Here is a 24,894-nt window from a genome sequence, read left to right as displayed (position 1 = left end):
GTCATTCACACAAAGCAGCTTATCATGAAGATAAATGCATATTTGACAGATCCATTCTGTATGGGTTTTGGCTGCTGATTACAAAACCTTCAGCTTAGTAAACTGGATTTTAGTGCAGTTCTGTTTGAAGAAACTCAGTAAATCCAGAGCAACTGTGAGCTCAGATGCAGTTGGTCATTAGCTATAGCTAATGAGTAAAACAGCAAAAACGGATGTCAAGAGACAGGATTATAAGGCTGAGTTTTGCTTTCAAGGAGGAACTTTAGCAGAAACACCCCCATAATTATCAGTTAAAGCCCTCAGCAGGCTCATCACCTTACACTCAAAGAATAAAGGCTTTGAAGTATGTTGTATACCTGCCCCATCTGAAGTCCTCTTATTATCAGGGGACATCACAGACTCTTAACTATGAGCATATAGGAAATGCATCTGGGAATACTTATGTGCCAAGGCCCTTACAGTGTAATGTGATAAAACCTTAGTTTGCCACTTTGGGTTTCTAAATTTTAGGTGTTTTTTACATTTAGTTTTTTTAAGGGCTTCTTTTTTAAAGGGGTTAAGAGCTGTCCAGGAGTTCTCATGCTATGTATTTAATGGAAAGTGGTAATCAACCCATCTTGATTTAATATAGTCATGTTACGGTAACTATATTAGCTATATGTTATATTTTTATATATATATTATAGTAATATATAACAGTGTAATATATATATAACTATATATATAACTATATACGGTAACTACCACAGCTGCACAAGCAGCTAAAGACTGTCAACAGCTTTGACAGCAACTCTCAATTAACTCTTCTAGATGAGACTGAGCAATCCTGCTGCATCCAGCACTGAGCACATCGATCCCAGGTACAAGCACTCCTGGTGACAGCTCCACTGCTGCTAAGCCACACCCTGCTGTGGCCAGGCAAAGACAACAGAAATAGAAAAGAAATGGATGTAAAAAGGAATCCAGGTACAGAAAGCATCTTTCTTTGATTTGATTCACTGGCAACTATGTTCAAGTATTCTTCATTAAAATGATATTTAGTACAGTCTACCTCATCCTGCTGAGTCTGGATGGAAGGCTTGTGAGCACAACTGATCTGAGGGTTTATAAAATCTTCTAATTTCATGCGATTATATGGTGAACAGCTAGATGAACGTGACAACACCACATAAAATGAGTGGAATATTTCACAAGTAAGTATTGTGCAATGGATTTCTCAGTTCTAGATTACTGTATTTAAATGTGCCGTGGCCTGGTAGTGAATGAAATCTGTTCCTGGTGGAGTTGTTTCAGAAAGCTTTTGAAGGGAATTCTTCATGTCTTTTTTAAAGGAAAATATAATATATATATAATCATAGAATCATAGAATAGTTAGGGTTGGAAAGGACCTTAAGATCATCTAGTTCCAACCCCCCTGCCATGGGCAGGGACACCTCACACTAAACCACCTCACCCAAGGCTTTGTCCAACCTGGCCTTGAACACTGCCAGGGATGGAGCATTCACAGCCTCCCTGGGCAACCTATTCCAGTGCCTCACCACCCTAACAGGAAAGAATTTCCTTCTTATATCTAATCTAAACTTCCCTGTTTAAGTTTTAACCCATTACCCCTTGTCCTGTCACTACAGTATCTAATGAAGAGTCCCTCTCCAGCATCCCTATAGGCCTCCTTCAGATACTGGAAGGCATAATATATGTGATATATATTATATATAGCCCAGTTCAATATTTTACCCTAAAGCTGAAAGCATTTATAAACATGACAATTGTTTTTTCTATAATATCAACAAGTAGGAAATGAAAGGACAAAATAAGGGAAATTCTGTAGACTAAAGAACTCTTTTTAATATAAGATTTTGCTAATAATGAGGACTTAGTTAGTTACCTGGGAATGTTCAGCCAACTTCCTTACCAAGCATGCTCAAAATGAATAAAAGTCACAGAATTTCTATTATTTTTTAAGACAATTAAGAATACTTCTGTTAAAACTGAAAGGAGTCAATATGAAAATTTAAAGCTATCTCGACCCATTGGAAGCATCATTCTGACTCCCGTTAAATTCTGCAGAAAGGCTGCAGGACTAAAAGAAAGACATCTAACTTTAACTTCAGAAAAGGCCTGAAAATTTTCCACTACCAAGTTAAGAAAAAAAAAAAAACAAACAAAATTCTCATGCAAATGTATGTGTCATAAGAGATTGAGTGCTCAAAAATTAAAGATATTCGCAAGAAAGACATTAAACCATGAAAAAAAAAAAACAGTATAGAAGAGAGGACTGCTGAAGGCTGTGTAACAGCATATAATCCCTTACTCTGCCTGAAGGAAGGGTACAAGAATGATGCCTTTAGAGCAATCCTTAAGGCAGTATGCTTTACATCTTCACTGTAGCTAGTTAGGCAGATAAATGTAAACCTCTCTGATTCAAGCAATCAAGTCTTTTCAATCCTTCCTCATTTTTTTGATACTTGTGGTGATACGGAGAAAACTCCAGGAACACACTTGCCAACAAAGTTTTCAAGCTGACAAGCCAGTATTCTTTATTGCGGTGCCGGGAGACACGGGGGATAGCTCCTCCTAACGTGTATCTCCCCATTGCCACACATATGCCACTGGGCATGCATACATATTCATGAGGCTATGTATGGATTACATAATTTTCCAGAAAGTTCCCCACATGTGTACAGAATTGTAGTGGTGGTCTCTGAGGGTTGTTTACTTCTTCCAACAATCTTCATCACTTCTGGCAGCCTTTGAAGCATGCACAGTAGATGCTCATACCAGTTTAATTGGTTTGTTAGCACCAGAGACATAATAATCCTCCTATCCTCCTACTTATCAGTTAGTTTAACTGTAGCCCATCCTGGACACCTGTGGTTCCCACATACTCCTTATCCCTGTGTCCTGTTCTAGACTGTTTTTCTTAGACTATGTCACAACTATAACAATTTATCTTGTACAAGAATTCTCAGTATGTTCTCTAGCTGTTCTCTATTTTTTTCTCTATGTATCATGTACCTCAGTAATTTTCCGTTGCTACTGTTACAAAGCCATCAAACTTAACATTACTTAAATCTAATTCTAAAGGTTTCTATATTCCATTTTGTGATTTCGTGCCCCCTTGTTTCAGTGGCTTATTTGTTCATCTGTGCTAGCAGGCAGCTGAAGAGGGCAAGAAGATAAGGGAGCCACAATATCTGGTGCATCACCATTGTAGCCTCAGTGGCAGAAGATGAGGCTGGTTTGCCCCTTCTACCTAGTAAATCAGTCACTGGATTAGTCCTCTCCAAAAGAGTCTTCTGTAATTATATACTCTACTCCATTTCTTGCAAATCTTTTTATTACTGTCTCTGAATGTTATCAGGGTCTTCTCCAATTATTTTCTAATTTATTTGCTACTAGGTATACATAGAGCTTCAACTATGGCTTTGCACTGGTACTTGTGGTTTCCCTGTAAGCAGCCTGGAGAGGGTGGCAGAAATGTCTCTCAAATATGCCATACTTGCATACAATTCTTATTTTGCCATTGTTCTCTCAGGACAGGTATTTGGGTAATATATTTTCCTCTTGCTTTCCATATTTACATCTTTTAAAATGTCAATGTCATTCTATGCAAACATAAGGAGAAAGGAAATAAATTTTTGAACTTTTGTTCCTTTCAGAATTCATGAGAGCAGCAGAGATGGTAAGTGGGATGCTTAAGAAAGACAAACAGACCAAGATAAAACAGCAGCCGATTTCCAGATGGGGGAGTCTCCTTTCTTAGCTAATCATAGAGACTAAAGTCAAGACAGGTTTCTAATAAGGCCAGTAATAACTCAGCATAATTGCTTTACCTTATGGTAATGCTAAGTCATCATCATGGCACTACTATAAAGAGAATATCATCACTTTTTCTGATAAATTCAATGCATTCTGGAACTAAGCAAAGTAGTAAAATTTGTGACACCACACAACAGCACGTAGAAATTGCTGTCTACTACAGAAACCCCTCTTAATGAATGCAGTATTAGGATTGGGGCTGATTTATATTTCAGAAGAGAGAACTGAATTTTCTCCTTGTTGTGGTTTAAGCCCAGGAGGTAACTCATAACCATGCAGCTGCTCATTCACTTCACCCCACTACTTCTTCCCGCCCACTCGTAGAGGAATGGGGAAGAAAATAAAAGAATGTAATTCCCACAGGTTGAGATAAGAACAGCCCAGTAACTAAGGTATAATACAAACCACTGCTGCTACCACCAATAGTAATAATGATAAGGGAAATAACAAGGGAATAGAATACAACTGCTCACCACCCACCAACCGATACCCAGCCCGACCTGCAACGATCTGGGCCTTCCAAGTAACTGTCCCCAGTTTACATACTGGGCATGACGTCCTGTGATATGGAATACCCCTTTGGCTAGTTTGGGTCAGGTGTCCTCTCTCTGCTTCCTCCAAGCTTCCCCTCCTTCCTGGCAGAGCATGAGACTCAGAAAGTCCTTGGTCAGAGTAAACATTACTTAGCAACAACTAAAACTATCAATGTTATCAGCACTGTTCCCAGGCCAAAGGTCAAAAACACAGCACTGCACCAGCTACCAAGAAGAAGAAAAATGACTGCTACAGCTGAACCCAGGACACTCCTGGAATTATAATTTAGACATTTCTAGTATATCTAGGTCAGTGCAGTTGTTTAGTATATGTGGGAAATTGACTCCTGTGTACATTATCTTATGATGAAAGAAGAAATCCACTGTGTAGCACTGAAGCCTTTTCACTATTATACATCATTCCATCAGGTAACTTCACAAAACCTGATTGGGCAAACTTGCACAGAAAGCAGTGCCTCCTTTCCACTGCCACAGGCAGGGACACCTTCCACTAGACAAGGTTGCTCAAAGCTTCCTGCAGCCTGGCCTTGAGCACTGCCAGTGATGGGGCGGCCACAACTTCTTCATGCAAGCTGTTCCAGTGTGGTACACATCCCTGACATGCACTCGTGTTAATGTGCTTAATCCACAGTCCAAAAAGGTAATAGAAAGCTTTATAGTGTCTCAACTGTTGGTCAAGCAGCATATGTGCTTTAATTAAATTCAGATTTTAAATTCACGTACCTGTTGAAGCCAGAGTAGCTTTTTCCTCTGGGTAATAATTTTAGTGGGGGGGTGGAGGATAATTTTGGGGTAATAACTGAAGGAGATATTCATTTGTAGACATTCTTTATTATGTCCAGCAGTTCAAAAGCATCTCTTTTACTAAGGCTTCTGTATAATATGAGCAATTACAGAATAATTAACCGATAATATCCCAAAGAACACCAGAAAATAGTGAGGGAGTGATTACTGGAATGACAAGGAAATGGATTTGGCATGGAAATAGACATATTGGAAATCTAACTTTAATTCTACAAAGATCAGGTGATTTGAATTCAGTTCAAAAGGCCACACAAAACTAAGAACAATGATAGCTACTGTTTTATTCTATTGGTTTTAAGATGCGTAAATGTGTGTTCTTTATTCATTAGATAAGTCTTATGTTCCTTTGATATTGCTTCAGCATAATGCATATGTTTAGTTAAGAGTTAGTGCAGTCAGCACAAGAAGAGTGGAGTTAGTGCAGTCAGCACAAATCAAACCCACTCTTCATGCTTTTCCATAGTGAGCACTGAGTTCAGAGAAGCTGTGGACTGAGAGACAAACATAGTCACTCAGGCACCTAGGAGTGTGGGCATGCTTTTCTGTGCCTATGTTGGAGATATTTGCCAGCAGAGAAGGGAAGGAGAAGTTTTGTAGCTGAAGGAAAAAAAGTATTAAAAAAAAAGCAACCTACATAAAATTCTTTTTTAGAGTTGTATTTATTGCTTGTACATCCATCTAACTGGTAATAATGCCTAACTGTTTTCTTGTTGAAAGATTTATTTTTTTTTACAGAAGATGATGTAATTCTATTAGAGCATGTAGAAGTTTTTTGTGACAGCTGTCTAAAAGGCGTATGTAATCTGAATTTCCCAATTGCTTATGGCTTCTAAAAAGCATGATGATGCTGCCAGTATGGTAAATCAATTCAAACTGTGCAGATATACCACATTATATTGCAGAATCTCTTAGCCTGAGATGTTCATTGCTAAATCTCTTGTCCAAAGGACTGCAGCAATGGACAATGGAAGTGACTTAGTAGAGGTGAAAAGAATGCATTCCCCCTGCTCTTCATTTGTTTATTAAAATTCAGAAAATATTGACCTAGAGAAGAAATGTAGCTGTTTAGCATAAACATACAGTTAGCTTGTGTTGCTGGTGTGAACCTTAAATCTCTTAAGAACATTTCAGAAACAATGGTTTCTTGCCTCTTGCTTCATTGCAGTTCTGTTTAGCAAGAGCTTAATTAGAGCTAAACTGTTTGTTTCTATCCAATATTATAGGGCTCAGCTGTTAATAGAAATATTGGAATATATATTAAAGGAAGCATATGGCTTTGCACATCAGGGAGGAATTTATTTAGTAACAGAATTTTATTTAGAGATTGCTCATTAATTCTTTAAATCAGCTTTTGGTTACAAGTATTTGCTTAAGTTTATGCAATATAAATTGCATATAACTACAGTTAAAATTATTTCTTATGAATAATGTATTTGAACAAATATAGGCCTTTAATATGTTTGCTGTCAATTTGTAGTCGGTTCATAATTTTTAAGTCTGAGCCAATTTTTCAAGTTGTTTACTTGTTTAGTTTAGAAATGGGATTTTATGTATCTATCTCCAAATATTTATTATGGAATTTTCAGGGTGTATGATCTATTACTTGAGCGGTTTTTTATCTCTCCTTGAAAGTTTCAGGGAGCTCATCTGCCTAGTAGCCTCCTGAAACATCTACTGTGTTTGAGTTTACCACGCAGATAATGGAAAGAGAAGTGTCAAGTGATGAAAACATGTCTCTGCTACTTGTGCAAATATGAATTCATGCAATGGTTGTGCTATTATCTAATAAACGCTTTTGCATTCCTCCTATGATAATGCATGTGTTCAAATATTTATGACTAAAATAATAGTATGCTCAGATTTATATCATTCAGGTTTAAAAAGTATAATAATATGGTAAATAATATGAAGAAAAACATTTTATTGCAAAGTCATGTTTTCTAAACCACTGTTTGTTTCTAGATCAGTTCCTGAGAAACTGCTGAAAATGCTGCTGTTTCTGGACCTGGATGTCCTGGTGCAGCCCTGCTCACCCTCACCCTGGCCCTTTTGGGCTGGGCTGGACTCAGGTACTTCTGTTCTTTCTTCTAACTATTCCATTTCAAATCGGTTAGCTTAAATTTCTGCTCTCCACTCAACACCTTGCTCATCATTCAGTCACCCAGAGTCTCCAATCACACATGTTCTTTGAGAGAGACAGATCAGGGACAGCAAGACCATGGAAATGAAATTGCTTATTTCCGTTTCATGGCTTTGCCCAGGCAGCGCCACCAGCTCAGCAGCTGAAGGGTTTTTTTTCTCCTCATGAAGGAGAGCTGCTGTCCCTGTAGCCACTGTCCTGGCATGACATCCTCATGGCTGTAACCAGGTGAGGCTCACCTTGTGGAAGACTTAAAACATTTCCAGGAGGTGTTGAGGCAAACTGTGTTTAAGCCTGTCAGAAGTGGGATTGTAAGGGAAAAAGGGAATAGCAGGCTTTGTCTGGGAAGTGAGGCTTCATGTGTTGTGCTCTTAAACCTGGTGCGTGTGTTCAAATGGTGCTGAGAAGGAGGCATTTTCACTTTTGTGTTTCTATTCATTTTAGTCTAGGCAAATGTCATATAGGGGAAGGAGCAGCAATTAAAATAGCATATGCTTTGTCCCAAAGTGCTATTAACTTGTAGTAAGGCCACTCTAGCAGAAAGAGCAATCAAGTCATAACAGGCAATCAGGGAGAGTCACACAAGGAAACACTGTCCAAGGCAAAAGACCAGCATTTGAACACCTTGTTGTGAGCCTTAGGCTTCATTTAGGCTTGGGGCTGATGCTGGGCTGTTACAAGCACAGCCCAGCCTTCCTGGAGCAGTGCTAGCTTTGATGGGCACCTGCATCACTCTCCATGTAAAGTACAATACCAAAAGCTATGTAGCTCTTCAAAGCTTTCATATTGTCTTCTGTGCTCAGAAATGTGCTCTGCCATTTTTATCTGTGCTCCACTTAGTACTGTCACAACTGTGTTGACTTATGTTCCAATATGATTTTTCCAGTACAATTTTCCAGTTAAGCCAGTCCTAAACATGACTAGCTAAAAATAAATAAATTTAAAAAAAAAGGTGTCTAAGGATGCTGCCTATTAATATGCCTTGTAATTAGCACATCCTGGATCTATGCTGAAGGGACAGAATTTCAGTTAACCTCTTTGGCTAGTGGGAATTCCTTGTCCCAGTAGGACAAGTCGGGGAAGCCAAATGGTGGGGGCTCTGCAGCTCTATTCCCTAGCCCCTCTTGTGTCTGAAAAAAATGTCTCGCTGATCTGTTTCCACAGATCAGTGGCTATCATCCTCTTCAAGGAGACTTAGTTGCCAGGACAACTGTTGCCAAGACAGACTGGTTTTCCTTGGAAACAATTTCAGTGTGCTATTTCTGTACAGCAAACCATCTCCCATGTCTATTGTTAGACCCATGTGAGAAGCTATTGGAATTTTAGCTCCAGGGGAAAATTAAGAAACAGTAGGAAGGGAAAGCAAATTTCATTACCAAAAAGGATTTTGAGGTCCTACATGGATTTGTGTAAAGTTTGTGGTCTCTCAGACTGTATGTGCACTCTGCAAACATGGGCCCCAAAGCCCAGTGCTGGAAGACTCTTCAACCCACGAGATCAAAATGAATTCCCAAGCTTACAGTTATCTTTAAAAATATTTACTTGAAAATAGAAGAAGGTCCTTGGGGGGATATTCTGTATGGTAATATATAGCTATATAAGTTCTTAAAATTGAGTACAGTGCCTGGGATGAATAGCCTGTGTGTGCTGGAAGTATAGATTCTATCACCTAACATGATCTGGGAGCTAGATGATCTTAAGGTCCTTTCCAACCCTAACTATTCTATGATTCTATGATTCTAAATGCTGGTTTGACTAACCACCCTTAAAGTATCACTCTATTCCCTTTGAAATTGCTTGTGAGTTTTATATTACCTGAAATATTGCCCTAGCTTCACTTTGTTAATTGTATAGTGTTAATGGTATACATGCAACAGTTAAGAATCCCTCTTGTATCAAAGACTACTAAAGTTATGATTCAAAACTTGACCAGTCTTGTATTAGCTTGCAATTTTTTTTTCATTACATACTTTTTGGTTCAAGTGGAAGATTTCTTTTTTATGGTATAATATTAGGCAATGTTCAGCTGAATGGATGTAGGCTAGTTCAATTGATAAACTACCTTTCTGAGAATATATACAGCAAACAAATTTAACATTGTTCTTCTTGTCCACCAGAGGTCACTTACAGGCCACTTTATTCATTACTGGGTGTGCTTTCACTTGCCCAGTTAGCATCTGTTGCTTTCCATATTAAGTATTTCTGAATCAGCTACGCAAATGAAAGTCCTGAAGACCCTACTGATGACTTTGAATATTTTCTGAAATCATTAACATTAAGAAAGAGAAAAGCAAAATCCTTCTGAAACATAAGAAAAATGATGAAAAAATGTAGGGACTTCATCTATCCCTTATTCTCAGTAACTACACTATGCTCCACAAGCTTTGCTGTGCATATTAAAGAATTTTCAGTGTGAGCAGACTCCACCTGGCATCACTAAATCTGTGGGGGATTTCTATCTGGATTCTTACCTGCTCAATCTTCCTTAAATATTTCTTAATATATTTAAATTGAGAAGCATAATGTGTTTACAGCTTCTGGTACTTCAACTGTATATGAATCTCAGTTGTTGCATGACTGTAGAGGCCTCTGCTTCACAAATTTTTGTTGCAACATGAAGAAAACCCTTGACGAGTCTTTACTTGACCAATCAAGTTGTCAAATGTGAACAACTCATTCAACTTTGGCAAAAGATGCCATTCTGCATCTTCTATTGTGGCTAGCGCAAAGAGCTGGAAGTCAGATATGATGTTTTATGAGCACTTAAGCATCAAGAAAAGGCTGTGTTTGAAACAGACTGAGCAGAAAATAATCCACTTCCAGTCATTTTTCATTTACAGCAGATGAAAGAAAAGCAAAGGAGAAAGCCAAAAGGTTCCTGTTCCTCCAAGATGAATGGACAAAAATTCCCCATTAGTCTGTAGACTCCATTAGCCCAATAGTTAGATTATGTGCTCTGAACTTTGTATGACATTTATTTTTGTTTTATTACTTTTTGATGGCAATATTTAAGCAATTTAGCCTATACTTGCACAGAGCAATGTAGCACTGAATATTTTGGCACCATACACCTATGTAAGCATCATCATAGTTTTTATTTTATTCAGTTGAGTATATGTCAAGGTGTAAACTGTGGTGTTATTGTGAAGCACTGCAATTTATCTTTGTATGTTTATATGCTGGAGCAGAAAAAATCTTGTGAAATCCTCTGTCTCTTTAGCTACCTGATTCTTCTTATTTAGGACACGATTGTAGCTGCTCTGAAATACGAAGGTGTAAATGTGTTAAGATTTTACACTGTGGTTAGTTTTCCAGTTGCACTAAGCAATGTATTCTTTGCAAAAGTCAAAGAGGTGGGTGAAAAGTGGTCTAGTGGATAAAAACTTTGTTTGAGTGATGGATAGCCCATACATCACAAATGTGTAAAGTAAGTTCCTTTATATCATAGACTCATAGAATGGTTTTTGTTGGAAGGGATCATCTAGTTCCATCCTCCCTGCATGGGCAGGGACACTTTCCACTAGACCAGGCTGCTCAGAGCCCTGTCCAACCTGGCCTATTGTCCTGGGTTCAGCCGTAGCTGAAAAAAAAAAAAGATCCTGAACAGGACAGCTTCCACTTGATATCTTTCTAAGAGCTCTAATGAAACTGCATGAGAGCCAATTAAGAATGATATTTCACAATGCCTAGTCCAGTTTTCTGAAACAAGGTTATTCCTAGGGTTTTGTTCCTCAAAAGCCTTTAAACTTGACTCCAGTTGTCTCAATGAAATGTTTGAAATACTCTGTAAACCCGTGGTTTGGGGATAAGAGCACTCTATTGGTCTGACATCAAAGTGAATCAATGAGCTAGCTGTGCATTTCAGTTCAGTGCTTTAGCCATATATTATTTTGCAAGTGTCTAGGAGCTGTCACCCTGTTGTGCTGTAATGAAAAAATTGAATAGGGTTCCCACTTCTTTTATTCCCTTATGATACTGCTGCTGGTAAAGAATACTCAAACCTGATGGCTCCAAAGGCAAGTTTGAAACTTTAAAAGCCAAGGGTTCTCACCACCCCACTCAAGTGCTGGGGTGCTTGCATCTCCAAGGAAATCTGCAAAGAGCTACACCATATATCAAAGAGAAGCCAGACGTAAGACCATCCCCTCAAATGAATGATGTGTAGAAAGAAGGTACAGTCAAGGATCTAAATAGTGAGGAACTCGGTACTCAAATTGGGAATCAGGAGAACCAAATCATTCTGGAGGAAGGGAAGGCTGTAAAGAAATAAGGGGATAGAAAATAAAATTACAAATCCAGTGAAAAAAAACATTTAGTAATTTGTGACTAGTAAGCCACATGCCCTTATGTTTTGGGGTTTTTGTTTCGTTTTGTTTTTTCTCACTCAGTGCAGGAATTTACAATAGTCCTGTAGGTTTGAATACTGCATATAAACATGCTGGGTTTGCCACAGCTTAGTGAAATTTGTACGGTGTGACAAACTATGTTTCAGCAAGATGGTGTCCTGACCTGTTGAGAACCTAGTGGTGGGTAAATTGCTGAGAATCCTATCTGCTTAATACTGCTGCTTCTCAGTCAAGCAATGTTCACGGAAGTTCAACAGACATTCAACAAACCAGACATTTTTGTGGGTTGCAAGGTTCCTAGATGTGCTCTGGATGCCATGTGTTCAGAGCATACTGATACCACTTTTAGTTCTTGGCCAAAACAGCAAAGGTCAGTGTGGAAATTTCAGCTTCTTATTAAAAAACAAAAACAAAAACAAAATCAACAAAACCCCAAAAGCTCTAATTTCAAATCTTTGTTAAATTATGTTGGCTCTACAATGTTTTTATCAAATTATGACTGACAAATACCACTGCTCTGAACTGATGTTTTTATTTTATTTATACTGAAACTAAATTTATTCTAGTTCCTGAACAGGAAAGATACAAAGGCAGCACAACAGCCTACATATCTGTTTGATGGCACCACTTCAGAGAACAGCCCCAGATATGGGAACTTGGGAAAAAAATCACTCCTGACACTTCTGCAGGAATGCGGACTTTGAACTGGGTTTTGCAGCTGGAGGTATCTGAGACTTTCTTCTGGGTAAGAAAATCATCTGCAAGCAAAATTGCCCAAGACATCTCTTCCTTGGCATTACGTTTTATGCTATTAATTTTGCAGAGCTATCCATGACAACATCCCACAGAGTTCTTGCTACTTTTCACATACACACAATGGTACCATAACCAGCTGGACAGCACAAGCTTGACTGAGTTATTCTAACCACTGACTTTTACTAGCAACCAGGAAGACAAATATCAAGCAATTTACTTAAAAGTTTAAAGATATATCCCTTCACCTGATGGCTTTCTGTTTGTTTTTTTTTTTAAATCCTACATCCCATTTTTAAACAAAAATGGGTGTGTTTGAGCTGGCCAATTTTTTTTCCAGGACTAATTCAGAGCTTCAAATATCCTTCTCTCTCTTAGGTTATTAATAAAAAAAATGAATCAAATTGGCTGAATAAAGGGTGAAAGCCTTACAGTCAGATCTTTCACTGCCTGCAGTTGTTCTGATTTTTTTTTCATTGTTAATTTGTACTGTAACATGGCCAATATCTGTCTAAGGCCATGCAAAGAGCAAAGGGCTCACTCCCAGAATGTCATATGCAATACATGTAAATAGGGGTGGTAAGACTGAGGTAAGCAATCATTAGGATTGTGCAAGACAGAGATAAGCAAGTAAACAACCTCTTCCCAAAACAAAGCACAAAATTACAGCTTTCATTAGAAAAATAGAAGGTTTTTGTTTGGGGTTTTTTCTTGGTAAAATTCCAGCAGGTTTCCATCCTTGTTCTTCTCTACTATGTTCTGTTGTGCTGGGAAGCCAGTGGTGTGATAAGAGTTTTACTGTGCATTGATCAAGTAAAGGTATTGGTAAGTAAAGAACTTTTGCTGTGATAAGTATTTAACCATACTGAGGCCATGCAACTCTTGCAGGTGCAGACATGCTGGTTGAAAAAGACTTCTGTAAGATGCCTTACAGAAGCAAGCTGATGAGGAGGATTGTAGCATGGTGTAATCTATCAGTTCAACAGCATTCTGTGCCTGATTATTTTCTGTATAAATGTAATACCTGCCTTAGAGAAGCACTTTCCCTAGTACTTTAATTCAGTTGGGCTGTCCTGTGCTGTCAGACTCTCAGGTTTCAGTCTAATGGCTCAAAGCTGTCACCTCCAAAATGAGGAACAAGGGCTCCCTGCTGCCTCTTCCAGGATCATTTCACTGATGTGACCTGAACTGGGTGAATCATGTCTTAAAGCACATTTTGTGGAGGAATAAAAGAATTACCTAAGATTTATCTCATTAAAAAGGACTTCCAGAACTAGCTACCTCCTAAATATAAAAGTTTCATGGCATCTTTCAAGGCCTAATTCTTGTCTCTGCAACTGTGTAAGCCTTGGGACCTAAGGACTGTCATTAAGTTCCACACTTGGCAGGATTCTCAGTATTTGATTGTCCATCGAATGTTGACTGCAAAACCTGTCTATGAAAACCTACTTTTTCTATTTCAGATCCCTAAGGTTTATTCCACTTTTGTGAGAAATTTGTAGCATTTTGATTTTTATCTAAACCATTGTTGGTGCAAATTATTGTTTCTCTCTTTGGGAAATTATTTCATTGCTAGGAAACCCTGCCACCAGTTTGGTAAACAGGTACTTCAGATCTCATAGAATTTTGGGGTGGTTGTGGAGACAGTGTTCTCACAGGAGAATGGATAATTGGTACACAAACTCTGAATAATCCTGAAAGATACAGCAAGGCCATGAGAGGCCCAAGGAAGCTTAAGCAAGCAAGATAAGAAGAAGCTGGAATTCACTAAGTTATGAGAACTGTGGACTGTTGGCAAGCTTTTGAGGTCAAGTTCTCACACCTGTGCTTAACCAATTGTATGTTAGTCACTACGGGTCTTCGAGACATGCATCCAATCATAATATGCCAAATCACTGTAAGTGCATGTAAGAAATAGTATTTAAGGGGTTAAGGCTTTGCAATAAATGGCTTTTGTCTGATCATATTGATCCCTGACTGAGTCCATATATTTTCTGTGGCAGGTGGTAGACTTGGATAACTTTGGAAGTAAATACATCTTAGCTCCTGATAGGCAAACCAACAAAGGTGTGTGTGAGGTTGAATCTCTGCAGGGAGTGGACTTCTCTGAGAGCTTAACATTTGGTTTTCAAGATTTCTTTTATTGTGCCATTCTTCTGAGCTTTGTCTTACTGAATTCATGGGAGACAGCTTTAATGTCAACTTCCCTGCTAGTGGGTAATATAGTATAATAATTGAGGAAATCCTTAGAGGGCTGTTAAGAACTGGCTTGAGTCCAGGAAGCTGGATCAGAAATATATACCAGGATTCAAGTTTTGTTTTACTAGTTAGCTGAATACTTTTCCTTATTTTATTTTGGTGTATGCCATTGCCACACATTTTGATGTGAGCCTAAAGGAGGAAGAAGAAAGTAGTATACAGAGAAGTGGTGCTTCCTAAATTGCCTTTTACCCTAATGATAATGTTCTCACAGTAATATGCTAGTGATTATATTTTATATTGTACTTTATCAGATGAAACATAACACGAAGCTGCTCTCTGTGGGTAATCTTTTCTGAAGCTTAAAATTTAGAGAAATAATTGAGATGAGTAGCAAAATTCATGCTGGATTTTTTTTTTCTCTCCTTATCCCAATCTGTCAACCAAATAGTGCTTTTTTTTTCATTTTGACTGGTAGAACTGGTAGAAAATAAGGCCGATTGACTTTAGTACGTAACTTATTAACCTTGAAATTTTGCCAGCTCACATATGTGGTCATTTCTTTTTGTTTTTTGAGTTAAACACAGAATACATGGGAAATGATTACCTCAGATTTGACCCTCATATTATAATAAAGGACAATTACTGTGGTGCATATTGTCAGAATGTCATGTAGAGCTTTACCTTTTGACATTACTGCCTGTTACTGTTCTGCTCAAAGAGGGCAGCAAAATATTGAAAATCTAGGATCCAAGAGGACTTTGGCTCTGAAGCATAATACTGAGGAAGTAATGTATCTTACAAATATACAAGATCTGAAAGGAGAAATTAGGAGGCAAGTAGATCATTATTATTTAAATGCACTTAAGATTTTTACTCTTTAAGCTATGCGTGTTTTCTTACAGTGGAGATGCTATCAACAGAAACAGCTTAATCACTCTAAGTTTAGACATACAGCAATCCTAATTGCCGTGGAAAGAAGAGTCCCAGCAGAAACACGATAGCTGGAGAGCTCAGGATTCATCCCAAACTGGAATACTGTATGACTCATTTGGCATGAATTCTTTAAATTTAGACACACAGTGAACAAAACATTGAAATGGATTTGCAGCACAGTGAGATCGATGGCTGTGTTATATTAGGTATTTTCATTACACCTTGAGATTTTCAGATTCTTATCAGCTTGGTTGCTTCTTTTCTGGTTTCCATACATAAAGATTACAATCAGAGGATAGATGAAGTGGTTCAGACACTATACCTTGGTTTTGGTCTTTTCCTGAAGATGGGAGTCTATTTCCTACGCAGTGCAGGCAATTCTTTCCTAAGCAACCCTTTAAAATTATATAAACAGATAAATTTATTAAACTACTCTGCTTGATTTGTCACAGATCTGTGAACTTAGCAATTACTCTTCTGCCTTTCAAAGACTTGTTATTATGGCTTTCACTGATGATGGTAACAAGTTCAGTTAACACAGGTAAACCTGCAGTGCTCCTGCAGTCAATGGCTTACCAGGCAGAGATGGAAGAGGTGGTCCCAAAGCTGACAAAGGAGAACCAGGTACACAGCTATGACCATTTAGCGATATTTTATTTTCAACACTCATCATCCCTTTAGTCTTGTTTCATGCCTCCTTCATCTTTCATTTTGTCTTTCTTCTTCTCTCCTTTTCTTCTGTACCATGAGCCTTTTGTAGGCTCTGCACAATTTCAGGGAGCTGAAAATCCTTTCTGCATTTATAATGCTACTCCAGATACTTGGATTTTAATAAATAAATAAAGAAATAAAAAAGATACGGAATGATATTTTAACCCGATTGTACCATTTAGACTCTAAATCATATTCAGAGTTTCCTACCATACCCTACTAAATGATTATTGCTTTTCCTTTCCAGGGGCCAGCTCTCAAAACCAGAAATCCTGCTTGCAAGAGTTGTCTACTAATCTGACAGTCATAACTTGATTGCTTCATATTCCCCAAGTCCCAACAACAGAATTCCCCCAAGGCAAGATATGCGCTGCTGTAAACAGCAAATAGATCAGCAAATGATCTCTGTCATGTGATAGAACCAAAGTCACCTGCTCTCCCAAGTTCCCAAATAAGTTTCTGTCCAAATAATTAATAAGTACATATGGAACTGTATACTTTGTTACTGTATGCTGTCTGTGGTGTTATGTAGATACCATCACACATTTTGGAATTAGATAACTGCTTTTCAACCTCCAAGCAAACTCCCATTGTTATCAATGCCTCCTAATATGAACTATGACATAAAATTTTTCAGTGGCATATATTAATATTCTGCATAGACATTTTCCAGTCCACATACCCTCAGTACGTCCTCTGCAATTTCACAGTTGAAATAAATAAAGCCAGCACTATCTGTTCCAGCAAACTGCTTCAGAGGTATCCTTATGATTTAGCTCATTTTCTAGCTCATATACTGTGATGTGTGACTGGATTACAGCTGAAGTATATTGGGTTTCTAGTTTCTAACATGAGATGGCATTTATTTCATTGGATTTTCTGTGTCATAAGTTGATATTTTTCATCAAAGTAATGCATTTCCTAGTAACTGCAGCTTTCCATAGAATCGATACAATTTTCCTGAGATATTTTTATTTTCCTGGGGGCGGGAAAGAGTCAGTGTTTGGTACTCTCTCTAAATACTAAGAAAACATAGTGGGAGAAAAACCTATAAAACATTCTAAAAATTTTATTTTAGTTGAACTTTAGGAGAATAATTGAGAGGTCTACAGGGTTTCCAGGAATAAAAGGCAATTTAGGACCTCAAGGAGAGAAAGTGGAAGAAGGAGATCATAGAAGAAATAAATTTCTCATGTTTCTATAATCTGGCTTTCAACCTTTCAGTTTATCTTTCAAACAAAAATATATGTGTTAATGTCCAGTATTCTTGTAACATCATTTGAGGAAAAGTGTGATTTCCAGAAGTGCGAGGAGCAGAAAGATAACCCATCTGTTTCATAGGGGATAAATTGACCAACATGACTGGGAGGAAAAAGCATCTTGAATGAGTCACTAGTTTATTGTTGTCTGTGAGTGAAATAACAAACACCCTATTTCATGTTATAAACAGTATTTTTTTTCTTCCATTCTTTGCCTGTTCATGTGGTTTTTACTTCAAGTTTGATTCATTTAAAAACATTTACATGTGTGTTTTGCCTTTGAGAACTGGGATTTTACCCTTGAATAGAAGATGACTTTGGCAGAATTTAAAGCCCACCCAGTCTTCCCGGTAAGGAAGTCTTTCCAAGTGGGAAAAATTCCCATGGAACCGCTCTGCAATGTGGCCTGTGGTTTCTGCTCTGGAAACCAAATAGCTATCCCACATGACACCAGGTCACAAGAGAGTTAAGCATCACAGAGACAGTTGCTGTGTAGTATAAATTACTAAATAACTTGTAAGTAACCAATGACCTGCAGAGACAAGCAGGAGCAGTTACTGTTCTCTGGGTGCTCATGCTTTAAGCATTGCATTACATTTCTCTTATTGCCTCAGTTCTAGACCATTTTCTATGAGTAGACATGGATTGGGATGCTGTCTGCCTGAGCCTGGCTGCAAGCGCTTTCTCAAGAGATACTGTATGAAAACTTTCAAAGAATAGCCCATCAGTGCACTACTACCTTGGTACAAATGCTGGATTAGGAAAAGCACAAGGTCCATCAATGTTCTTAAACTAACAGGAGAAAATTACACAGGCTGCAATTTACCACATCATGAGCGTCAGTAGAACAGCTCATTTCATCATATAGCTCCTTTCAAGGGGTGTCTTCCCTGCAGAAAGCACAACTCTGAAGCCATAGTTGTGCATAAAGCTTGAAAGCTAACCTGAAATTGGGGCAAGAAACTGAAGAGCACAGAGAGGCTGAACAGCTGGTAGCAGTAATCACTTCAGCCATCTCCTTTTTGTCAGTGCTTATGTATCAGCACCCTAGAAAAGGCTGTCTGAAACCGTTGTGAAGGTTTTACCTGGCACAGAATCATAGTGGGGTTCACTGCCCACAAGAGCATTGTGCTGGTACCATTCCCAAAACACCAGAGGAAAATTTAACTATGCATATGTCCCAGTGTTCATATCATTGCTATAAAGTGGTTGACTGCCTTAACATTAATCCCAGAAACCTGTTAAAAACAATAAGATAAAGTAACTTGCCCATTAAAGACAGTAACTGTTTCAAAACAATTGCTGCTAGCAGTTTTATCTGCTAAATGAGCAAGAGCTTCACTTTCCAGTATTTACCATGAAAGCCTGTCAAGCATGTAAACTTGACCTTCCCACTTCTCCTAAGATAATTTATATTTTCTGGAGGCTCAGTTTCCTAGCCTCTTTAGAGCTGTACCTACATCTCCTCTTCCTGCTCTGCTGTTTTAAGCCCTGAATTCTGTTACAGCTCCTCAGCTTTGGTTTCTGTGCTAAGGCTGATGGGTACAGAAGATCTGCAGCTCAGTTGCCTTGTATGATTTTAATTGATCTGGCAAGCTATTTTGTCATGCTTGCAGTTTGAGTGGGAATTGCTACAGATTCTGATTCAAGAGCTGCAGTACTATTAGAACTGGAAATGGAAAACCTTAGAATGAGACTGGTGATCCAGTTTCTTGTGAAATCCCAGTTTTCTTGAAGTGTGGGTGTGGTATTTCCAGGTGTCTATTTTGTTTGACTTCTGTTGGATTCTCCCTACTACTTCAAGAAATAGTCTGCTTATAGCTGGTATTAGCTACTTCCGAACTACAATTGTGATAAGGATAAATAGCTATAACATAATCAATTTTTTGTATAATACAACTATGTTCACTTTTGTTTCTAGGTTTCATGTTAAAGAATATCAAGACTATTGATAAAAGAAAATTGTCTCAACTGGAAAATCTTGTTGTACAAAAGCTGGAAATACACTTGCCTCTCCTAGGAGGCTGAAAACATATCCTTAAAACACTTAACAGCTTGGAAGCAGGGTTATATGCTCTAATGAACAGACTGAAGACAGGTTTCTGTATCTGAATGGAGGAGCTGTAACTTACAGAAACTGGAATGCTGAAGAACCAAATAGTCTAAAAAAATGAAGACTGTGCAATAATACAGAACTCTAGAAAATGGAATAACATGAATTGTTCAAATTCACATGCCTTAATTATTTGTGAGTTCTTGAGCTTATGAGTCTGAGAAAACCCAAAGTTTTTGCTCTCAGTTATGTGGCTGACAGAAGTTTGTTTCTATAAAAGTGGCCTGGACTAAGCAGAATTGGCCTATATTTATAACTGCTATCTCTTTGACATTCAGTTTTGAATCTCCTAATAAAAAACAGATTTAATTTTTTTTCAACCGTTATTAATTATATTTTACCTTACTGGTAGTAAGGCTAATAAACTATGGCACGTTCAGCAGGCTGCTTGTACCTTCCTATGAGTTCCTCATAAATGCACCATGGGGGTAGCAGCTAATCTTGAAACTAATGAAAATCTTTTAAACATTCTGTCTTTGAGCTGAGCTGTAAACTTGGAGAGATTACTCTCCCCATGTTGCTTCTGATATGTTCTTTTATCACGTAAAAAATGGACAGTGAATACACTTATTTCAGTATTTAGTCATGGCTTTGCTCCTACTCCACTTTTACTGTAGTTCTAAAAATTACTGATAATGATCACTTGGAGTATAGAGTGATATTTGTCATCTGGGTACAGAGGTGCATTGTACACAAGTGATTACTGACATCAAAATAATTTATTTTTTGAAGTTTTAGCTATTTTTGTGCTGTTTTTCTCCACATGATAGGAAAATTAAATGTGCTGTAACTACACAGAGGAATAAGACAGTAAAGCACCAAGGCAGGTTTCTTTGTGTGCAATAGAACAATCACAAGAGAACAAGATGTGTTCTGGCAAGCTATAGCAGTCATTTGAATTACAGGAGATATAGATCAATATTTAAATGAAGAAGAAAGCAGAAATATTTTGTCTGAAATTAAACACATGAGCCTACCGGTGAAATGTACTCCAAGTGGAATTTGGCTCATACAGAAAAACAGCAAACCCCTTATTAATGTGCATAGGTCCTTAATGTGAAAGAAGTTATACCATAGGTTTTTATTATTTTCTTGATGGGAGCTTCTTGCACCTCAAGTGAAATACAAAAAGGTGATTAGCTAGGAATAGGTAAATACCCCAACAGCAAAGTTGCTCATTTGCCAATACTGAAATTTTGAAAAATAAGAAAACTGTTTATACACAGGCTTTAAGTTTTCAACCATGCAAGAATAGAAGATTTTCAATTCCTCCTTCAGTGATTTTAAGACATGTAAGCTAAATACCTCTATGGAAAGAAGGGCTGTCTATACTGGCAAGTTATGTGCACCCATAAGAACATAGAAATGTATCTGTATAGAGAAGCAATGAGCTTGGTGCCAACTTCATCTGGTTTATAACGGTTATTTTCATACTGCATACTTATCTTTGTAATTAATGACATTTCTTTTCTCTGCACCAGGTTATACAGGTATATCAAAAAAGCAATTATTCAAATTGGTGAAGGGTGTGAATTTTCTAGAGTATGATTTATCTGCTGTTCTGCATTGTGCTCTCTTGTCATTACTGGCAATGGATCTTTGCAGTTCTCAAACAAACTACACTCCTTTCAATTGGTGTCCTGCAACCATGAAAACTAAAACTTTTTAAATTTTGCTTGGGAGTTTTTAATCAATATTTATTACGTGAAAATGCAGGATATGGCGCAATATCTAGAAGACAGATTTGGGTTAGTTTAGGACAAGAAAGAGACATTCTTGAGAGTAGGTACAGTCCTGTTGTGCTTCCAGGTTTAGGAATCAGTAATCAGGTAATTCAGGATCCAATGCATTTATTTGGAATTATTATGTAAGTGTACTTTGAGATTGTATCCAAAAAACACTGTGACATGGAGCTGGACTAAAAGCAATGATGTATTATGCCCCCAGTGGGCCAGCCAAAAGGTTACAATGACAAAACTGCTGATTTAAAAAAACATTTGGAGTACTATTTTGCAGATGTGAAAGGTTGTGATCTTTCAACTAATGATTTTTTTTTTTTAGAAATGCTATTCCTAAATTCCATATCCATCACTCTCTAGAGATTTCAGCTCTGAAATGTAATTTAGACTAATTTTTATATGATTTTGCCCAGAAAATCTCCAATACAGTTAGGAATTCATGAAGCTTCTTGTAACCTTATGTTAAGACTGATTTACATGTTAAGAATGTTAAGATTATGTTAAGAATGATTTACATCATTCAAATGGGATCTATACAAACTGCAACCTATTTGCAGGTAAGTGCGAAAATAATCTTATGTTAAATCATTGGGAGTTCACAAAAGCAGAATGGGAGAGCATTCTTATTACATGCTCAGTTTCATACAGTCTAAAGCTAGCAGGCTGTATACATGAAAGGTGTATTTGCCCCAGCAAGGATGGTGTATATAACAAATCCAAGCTGCATTTCTTGAATCTGCCTGGTCAGCTCATCTTTTGGGTCCTTAAGCTTACAGGCTTCAGTCTGGTACCAGTTCTTCTGTACCCAGCATTCCCCATCTTATTGGTTTATCCTGGTGTAACCTATCACAAGGTGTACATCTTGCAGGTTCCCCAAGCCGCTAGCTTCCCTTCCTTTCTAGAAACTCTGCTCTGTTACACTGATGAAAATTACATTGATGAAAATCCGCCTCTGGTGGAGTTGCCCTGGAAATGCAGCTGTGTAAGCAAAAGTATAGCTCTATTAATCTGGTCTTAAACAGTAAAGTGTCCTAAACTGCTCCTCAGAGGAGCAGAATAGCAGTGCTGATATCTGTGAGATTTGGCAGGCCATTGCATGGGAGCAGGATGATATTATGACTGGGCAAAAGTCCACAGGACAGGAACAAGACATGGAAATCGAAAATGAGATTTTAATAAGTTATATCACCTGAAACTGTAAAAGTCAGGAAAGCACTAAGTTCTGACCTTTCTCACCATGTATGTTAGGCACACCTTTCTTTAGGGACACCTTTATTTGGTAGGTGGTGAAAAGAGAGAGAGTTTAAAACTGTGGCCTGTTATTTTCCAAGAAGCTTAAATCAGCATCCCTGATGACCACTCAATTTTGTATTAATTAGCAGCTAATCTGTATTTGCTGCTATACACCTGATTAAAACCTTCTCATTTGGTGCTAATATGACCTCTACAGAGCTTCTGAGCAACTCAGGATGAGAGCAATATTTGTTAATCAGCTCCTAGGTTTATCTTTCTAAAACACAATTTCAGGCTAAGTACAGGCTTAGGAACAGTTATCCTGACACATGTGAAAAAAAAAACAAAAACAAAAAAAAAACACGAAAAAACCCCAATCTCTAAAAAGCTCTTTTCATTCTCATTATATCACAAGTGACAATTTTCAGTGGGATATGCAAGGTGGAAGTAGGAAGCTATTTCAGTCAGTAGCAACTTATACTTACTGCTTTATTTTTTTAATTACAACACATAAATATGGGGGAAGGGGTGGTTAACTTATGCTCAGAGTGGATGAGAAATGTGCCCTTACCTCTGGCTTGTTTCCATTGTGAAGGCATCACCCTCTTGTGTGAAATATGCGGAGAATCATGCCAAGTGCAAGGTCCTACACCTGGGTCAGAGCAATCCCAGGCACAGCTACAGGTTGGGCAGAGAAGAGATTCAGAGCAGCCCTGCGGAGAAGGACTTCGAGGTGTTGGTCTACGAGAAACTTACTTAACATGAGGCAGCAGTGTGTGCTCGCAGCCCAGAAAGCCAACCGTATCCTGGGCTGCATCAAAAGGAGCATGACCAGTAGGTTGAAGGAGGTGATCCTGCCCCTCTACTCTGCTCTCGTGAGACCTCACCTGGAGTATTGTGCGCAGTTCTGGTGTCCTCAACATAAAAAGGACATGGAACTATTGGAACAAGTCCAGAGGAGGGCCACGAGGATGATCAGGGGACTGTTGGTTGATATTCAAGGATCACCTGCTACAAGCTCGGGAGTGTTGCATCCCAACTAGAAGGAAGTGCAGCAGGAGGGCCAGGAGACCTCCTTGGATGGATAAGGAGCTGCTGGGAAATTTCAAAGGGAAAAAGAGGCTTATAAAAGGTGGAAGCAAGGACAGGCGGCCTGGGAAGAATACAGGGATGTTGTCAGGGAAGCTAGGGACCAGGTTAGGAAAGCTAAGGCCCAGTTACAATTAAACTTGGATAGGGATGTTAAAGATAACAGGAAGGGGTTCCATAGGTACGTAGTGAAGAAAAGACAGACTAAGGACAACGTGGGCCCCATCTGGAAGCTATTGGGAGAATTAGCTACACTGCATTTGGAGAAGGCTGAGGTTTTTAATGGCTTCTTTGCCTCGGTCTTCACTGGTAGAGGCTCTGACCACACCACCCAAGTCTTGCAAGGCAGATGCAGGGACTGTGAGAATGAAGACCTTGCGCCCACTGTAGGAGAGGATCTGGGTCGAGACCATCTTAAGAACCTGAACGTGCACAAGTCCATGGGTCCTGATGAGATCCATCCACAGGTCCTGAAGGAGCTGGCGAATGAAGTTGCGAGGACACTCCCCATCGTATTTGAAAAATCACGGCAGTCAGGTGAAATTCCTGATGACTGGAAAAAGGGAAATATAACCCCCATTTTCAAGAAGGGGAAAATGGATGACCCGGGGAACTCCAGACCAGTCAGTCTCACCTCTGTACCTGGCAAAATCTTGGAGCAGATTCTCCTGGAAGGCATGCTAAGGCACATGAAAAACAACAAGGTGCTTGGTGACAGCCAGCATGGCTTCACTAAGGGCAAATCCTGCCTGACCAATTTGGTGGCCTTCTAGGATGGGGCTACAGAACTGATGGACAGGGGTAGAGCAGTTGGTGTCATCTACCCTGGACTTGTACAAAGTGTTTGACACTGTCCCACACGACATCCTTGTCTCCAAATTGGAGTGACATCAATTTGATGGATGGACCACTCGGTGGATAAAGAACTGGCTGGATGGCCGCACGCAAAGAGTTGTGGTCAGTGGTTCAAGGTCCATTTGGAGACCAGTAACGAGTGGTGTCCCTCAGGGATCGGTGTTGGGACCAGTCTTGTTCAACATCTTTGTCAGTGACATGGACAGTGGGATTGAGTGCACTCTCAGCAAGTTTGCCAATGACACCAAGCTGTGTGGTTCGGTTGATACGCTGGAGGGAAGGAATAGCATCCAGAGGGACCTTGACACGCCTGTGAGGTGGGCTGATGCCAACCGCATGAGGTT

The 24,894-nt window shown here is 38.7% G+C and overlaps 2 protein-coding genes across 2 annotated transcripts in view; both read left to right on the top strand.

The window, feature by feature from the left end:
* Nucleotides 1–24,894, top strand: part of PRXL2A (peroxiredoxin like 2A) — a 408,735-nt gene that overhangs the window by 271,489 nt on the left and 112,352 nt on the right. The window lies entirely within an intron of this gene.
* Nucleotides 15,281–19,949, top strand: LOC133270769 (mannose-binding protein-like). Its single transcript, XM_061460371.1, is given in 7 exon segments — nt 15,281–15,450; nt 16,105–16,175; nt 17,352–17,378; nt 17,381–17,456; nt 19,443–19,449; nt 19,576–19,686; nt 19,688–19,949. Coding segments are annotated over 7 exon segments (564 nt in total). The 3' UTR covers nt 19,790–19,949.

The sequence above is a fragment of the Pezoporus flaviventris genome, unplaced genomic scaffold (genome assembly GCF_033815535.1).
Source record: "Pezoporus flaviventris isolate CSIRO_AGI_PZ_B2104156 unplaced genomic scaffold, CSIRO_AGI_Pfla_v1 ptg000001l, whole genome shotgun sequence".
Lineage (NCBI taxonomy): Eukaryota > Metazoa > Chordata > Aves > Psittaciformes > Psittacidae > Pezoporus > Pezoporus flaviventris.
This window is presented reverse-complemented; position numbering and strand designations above follow the sequence as displayed.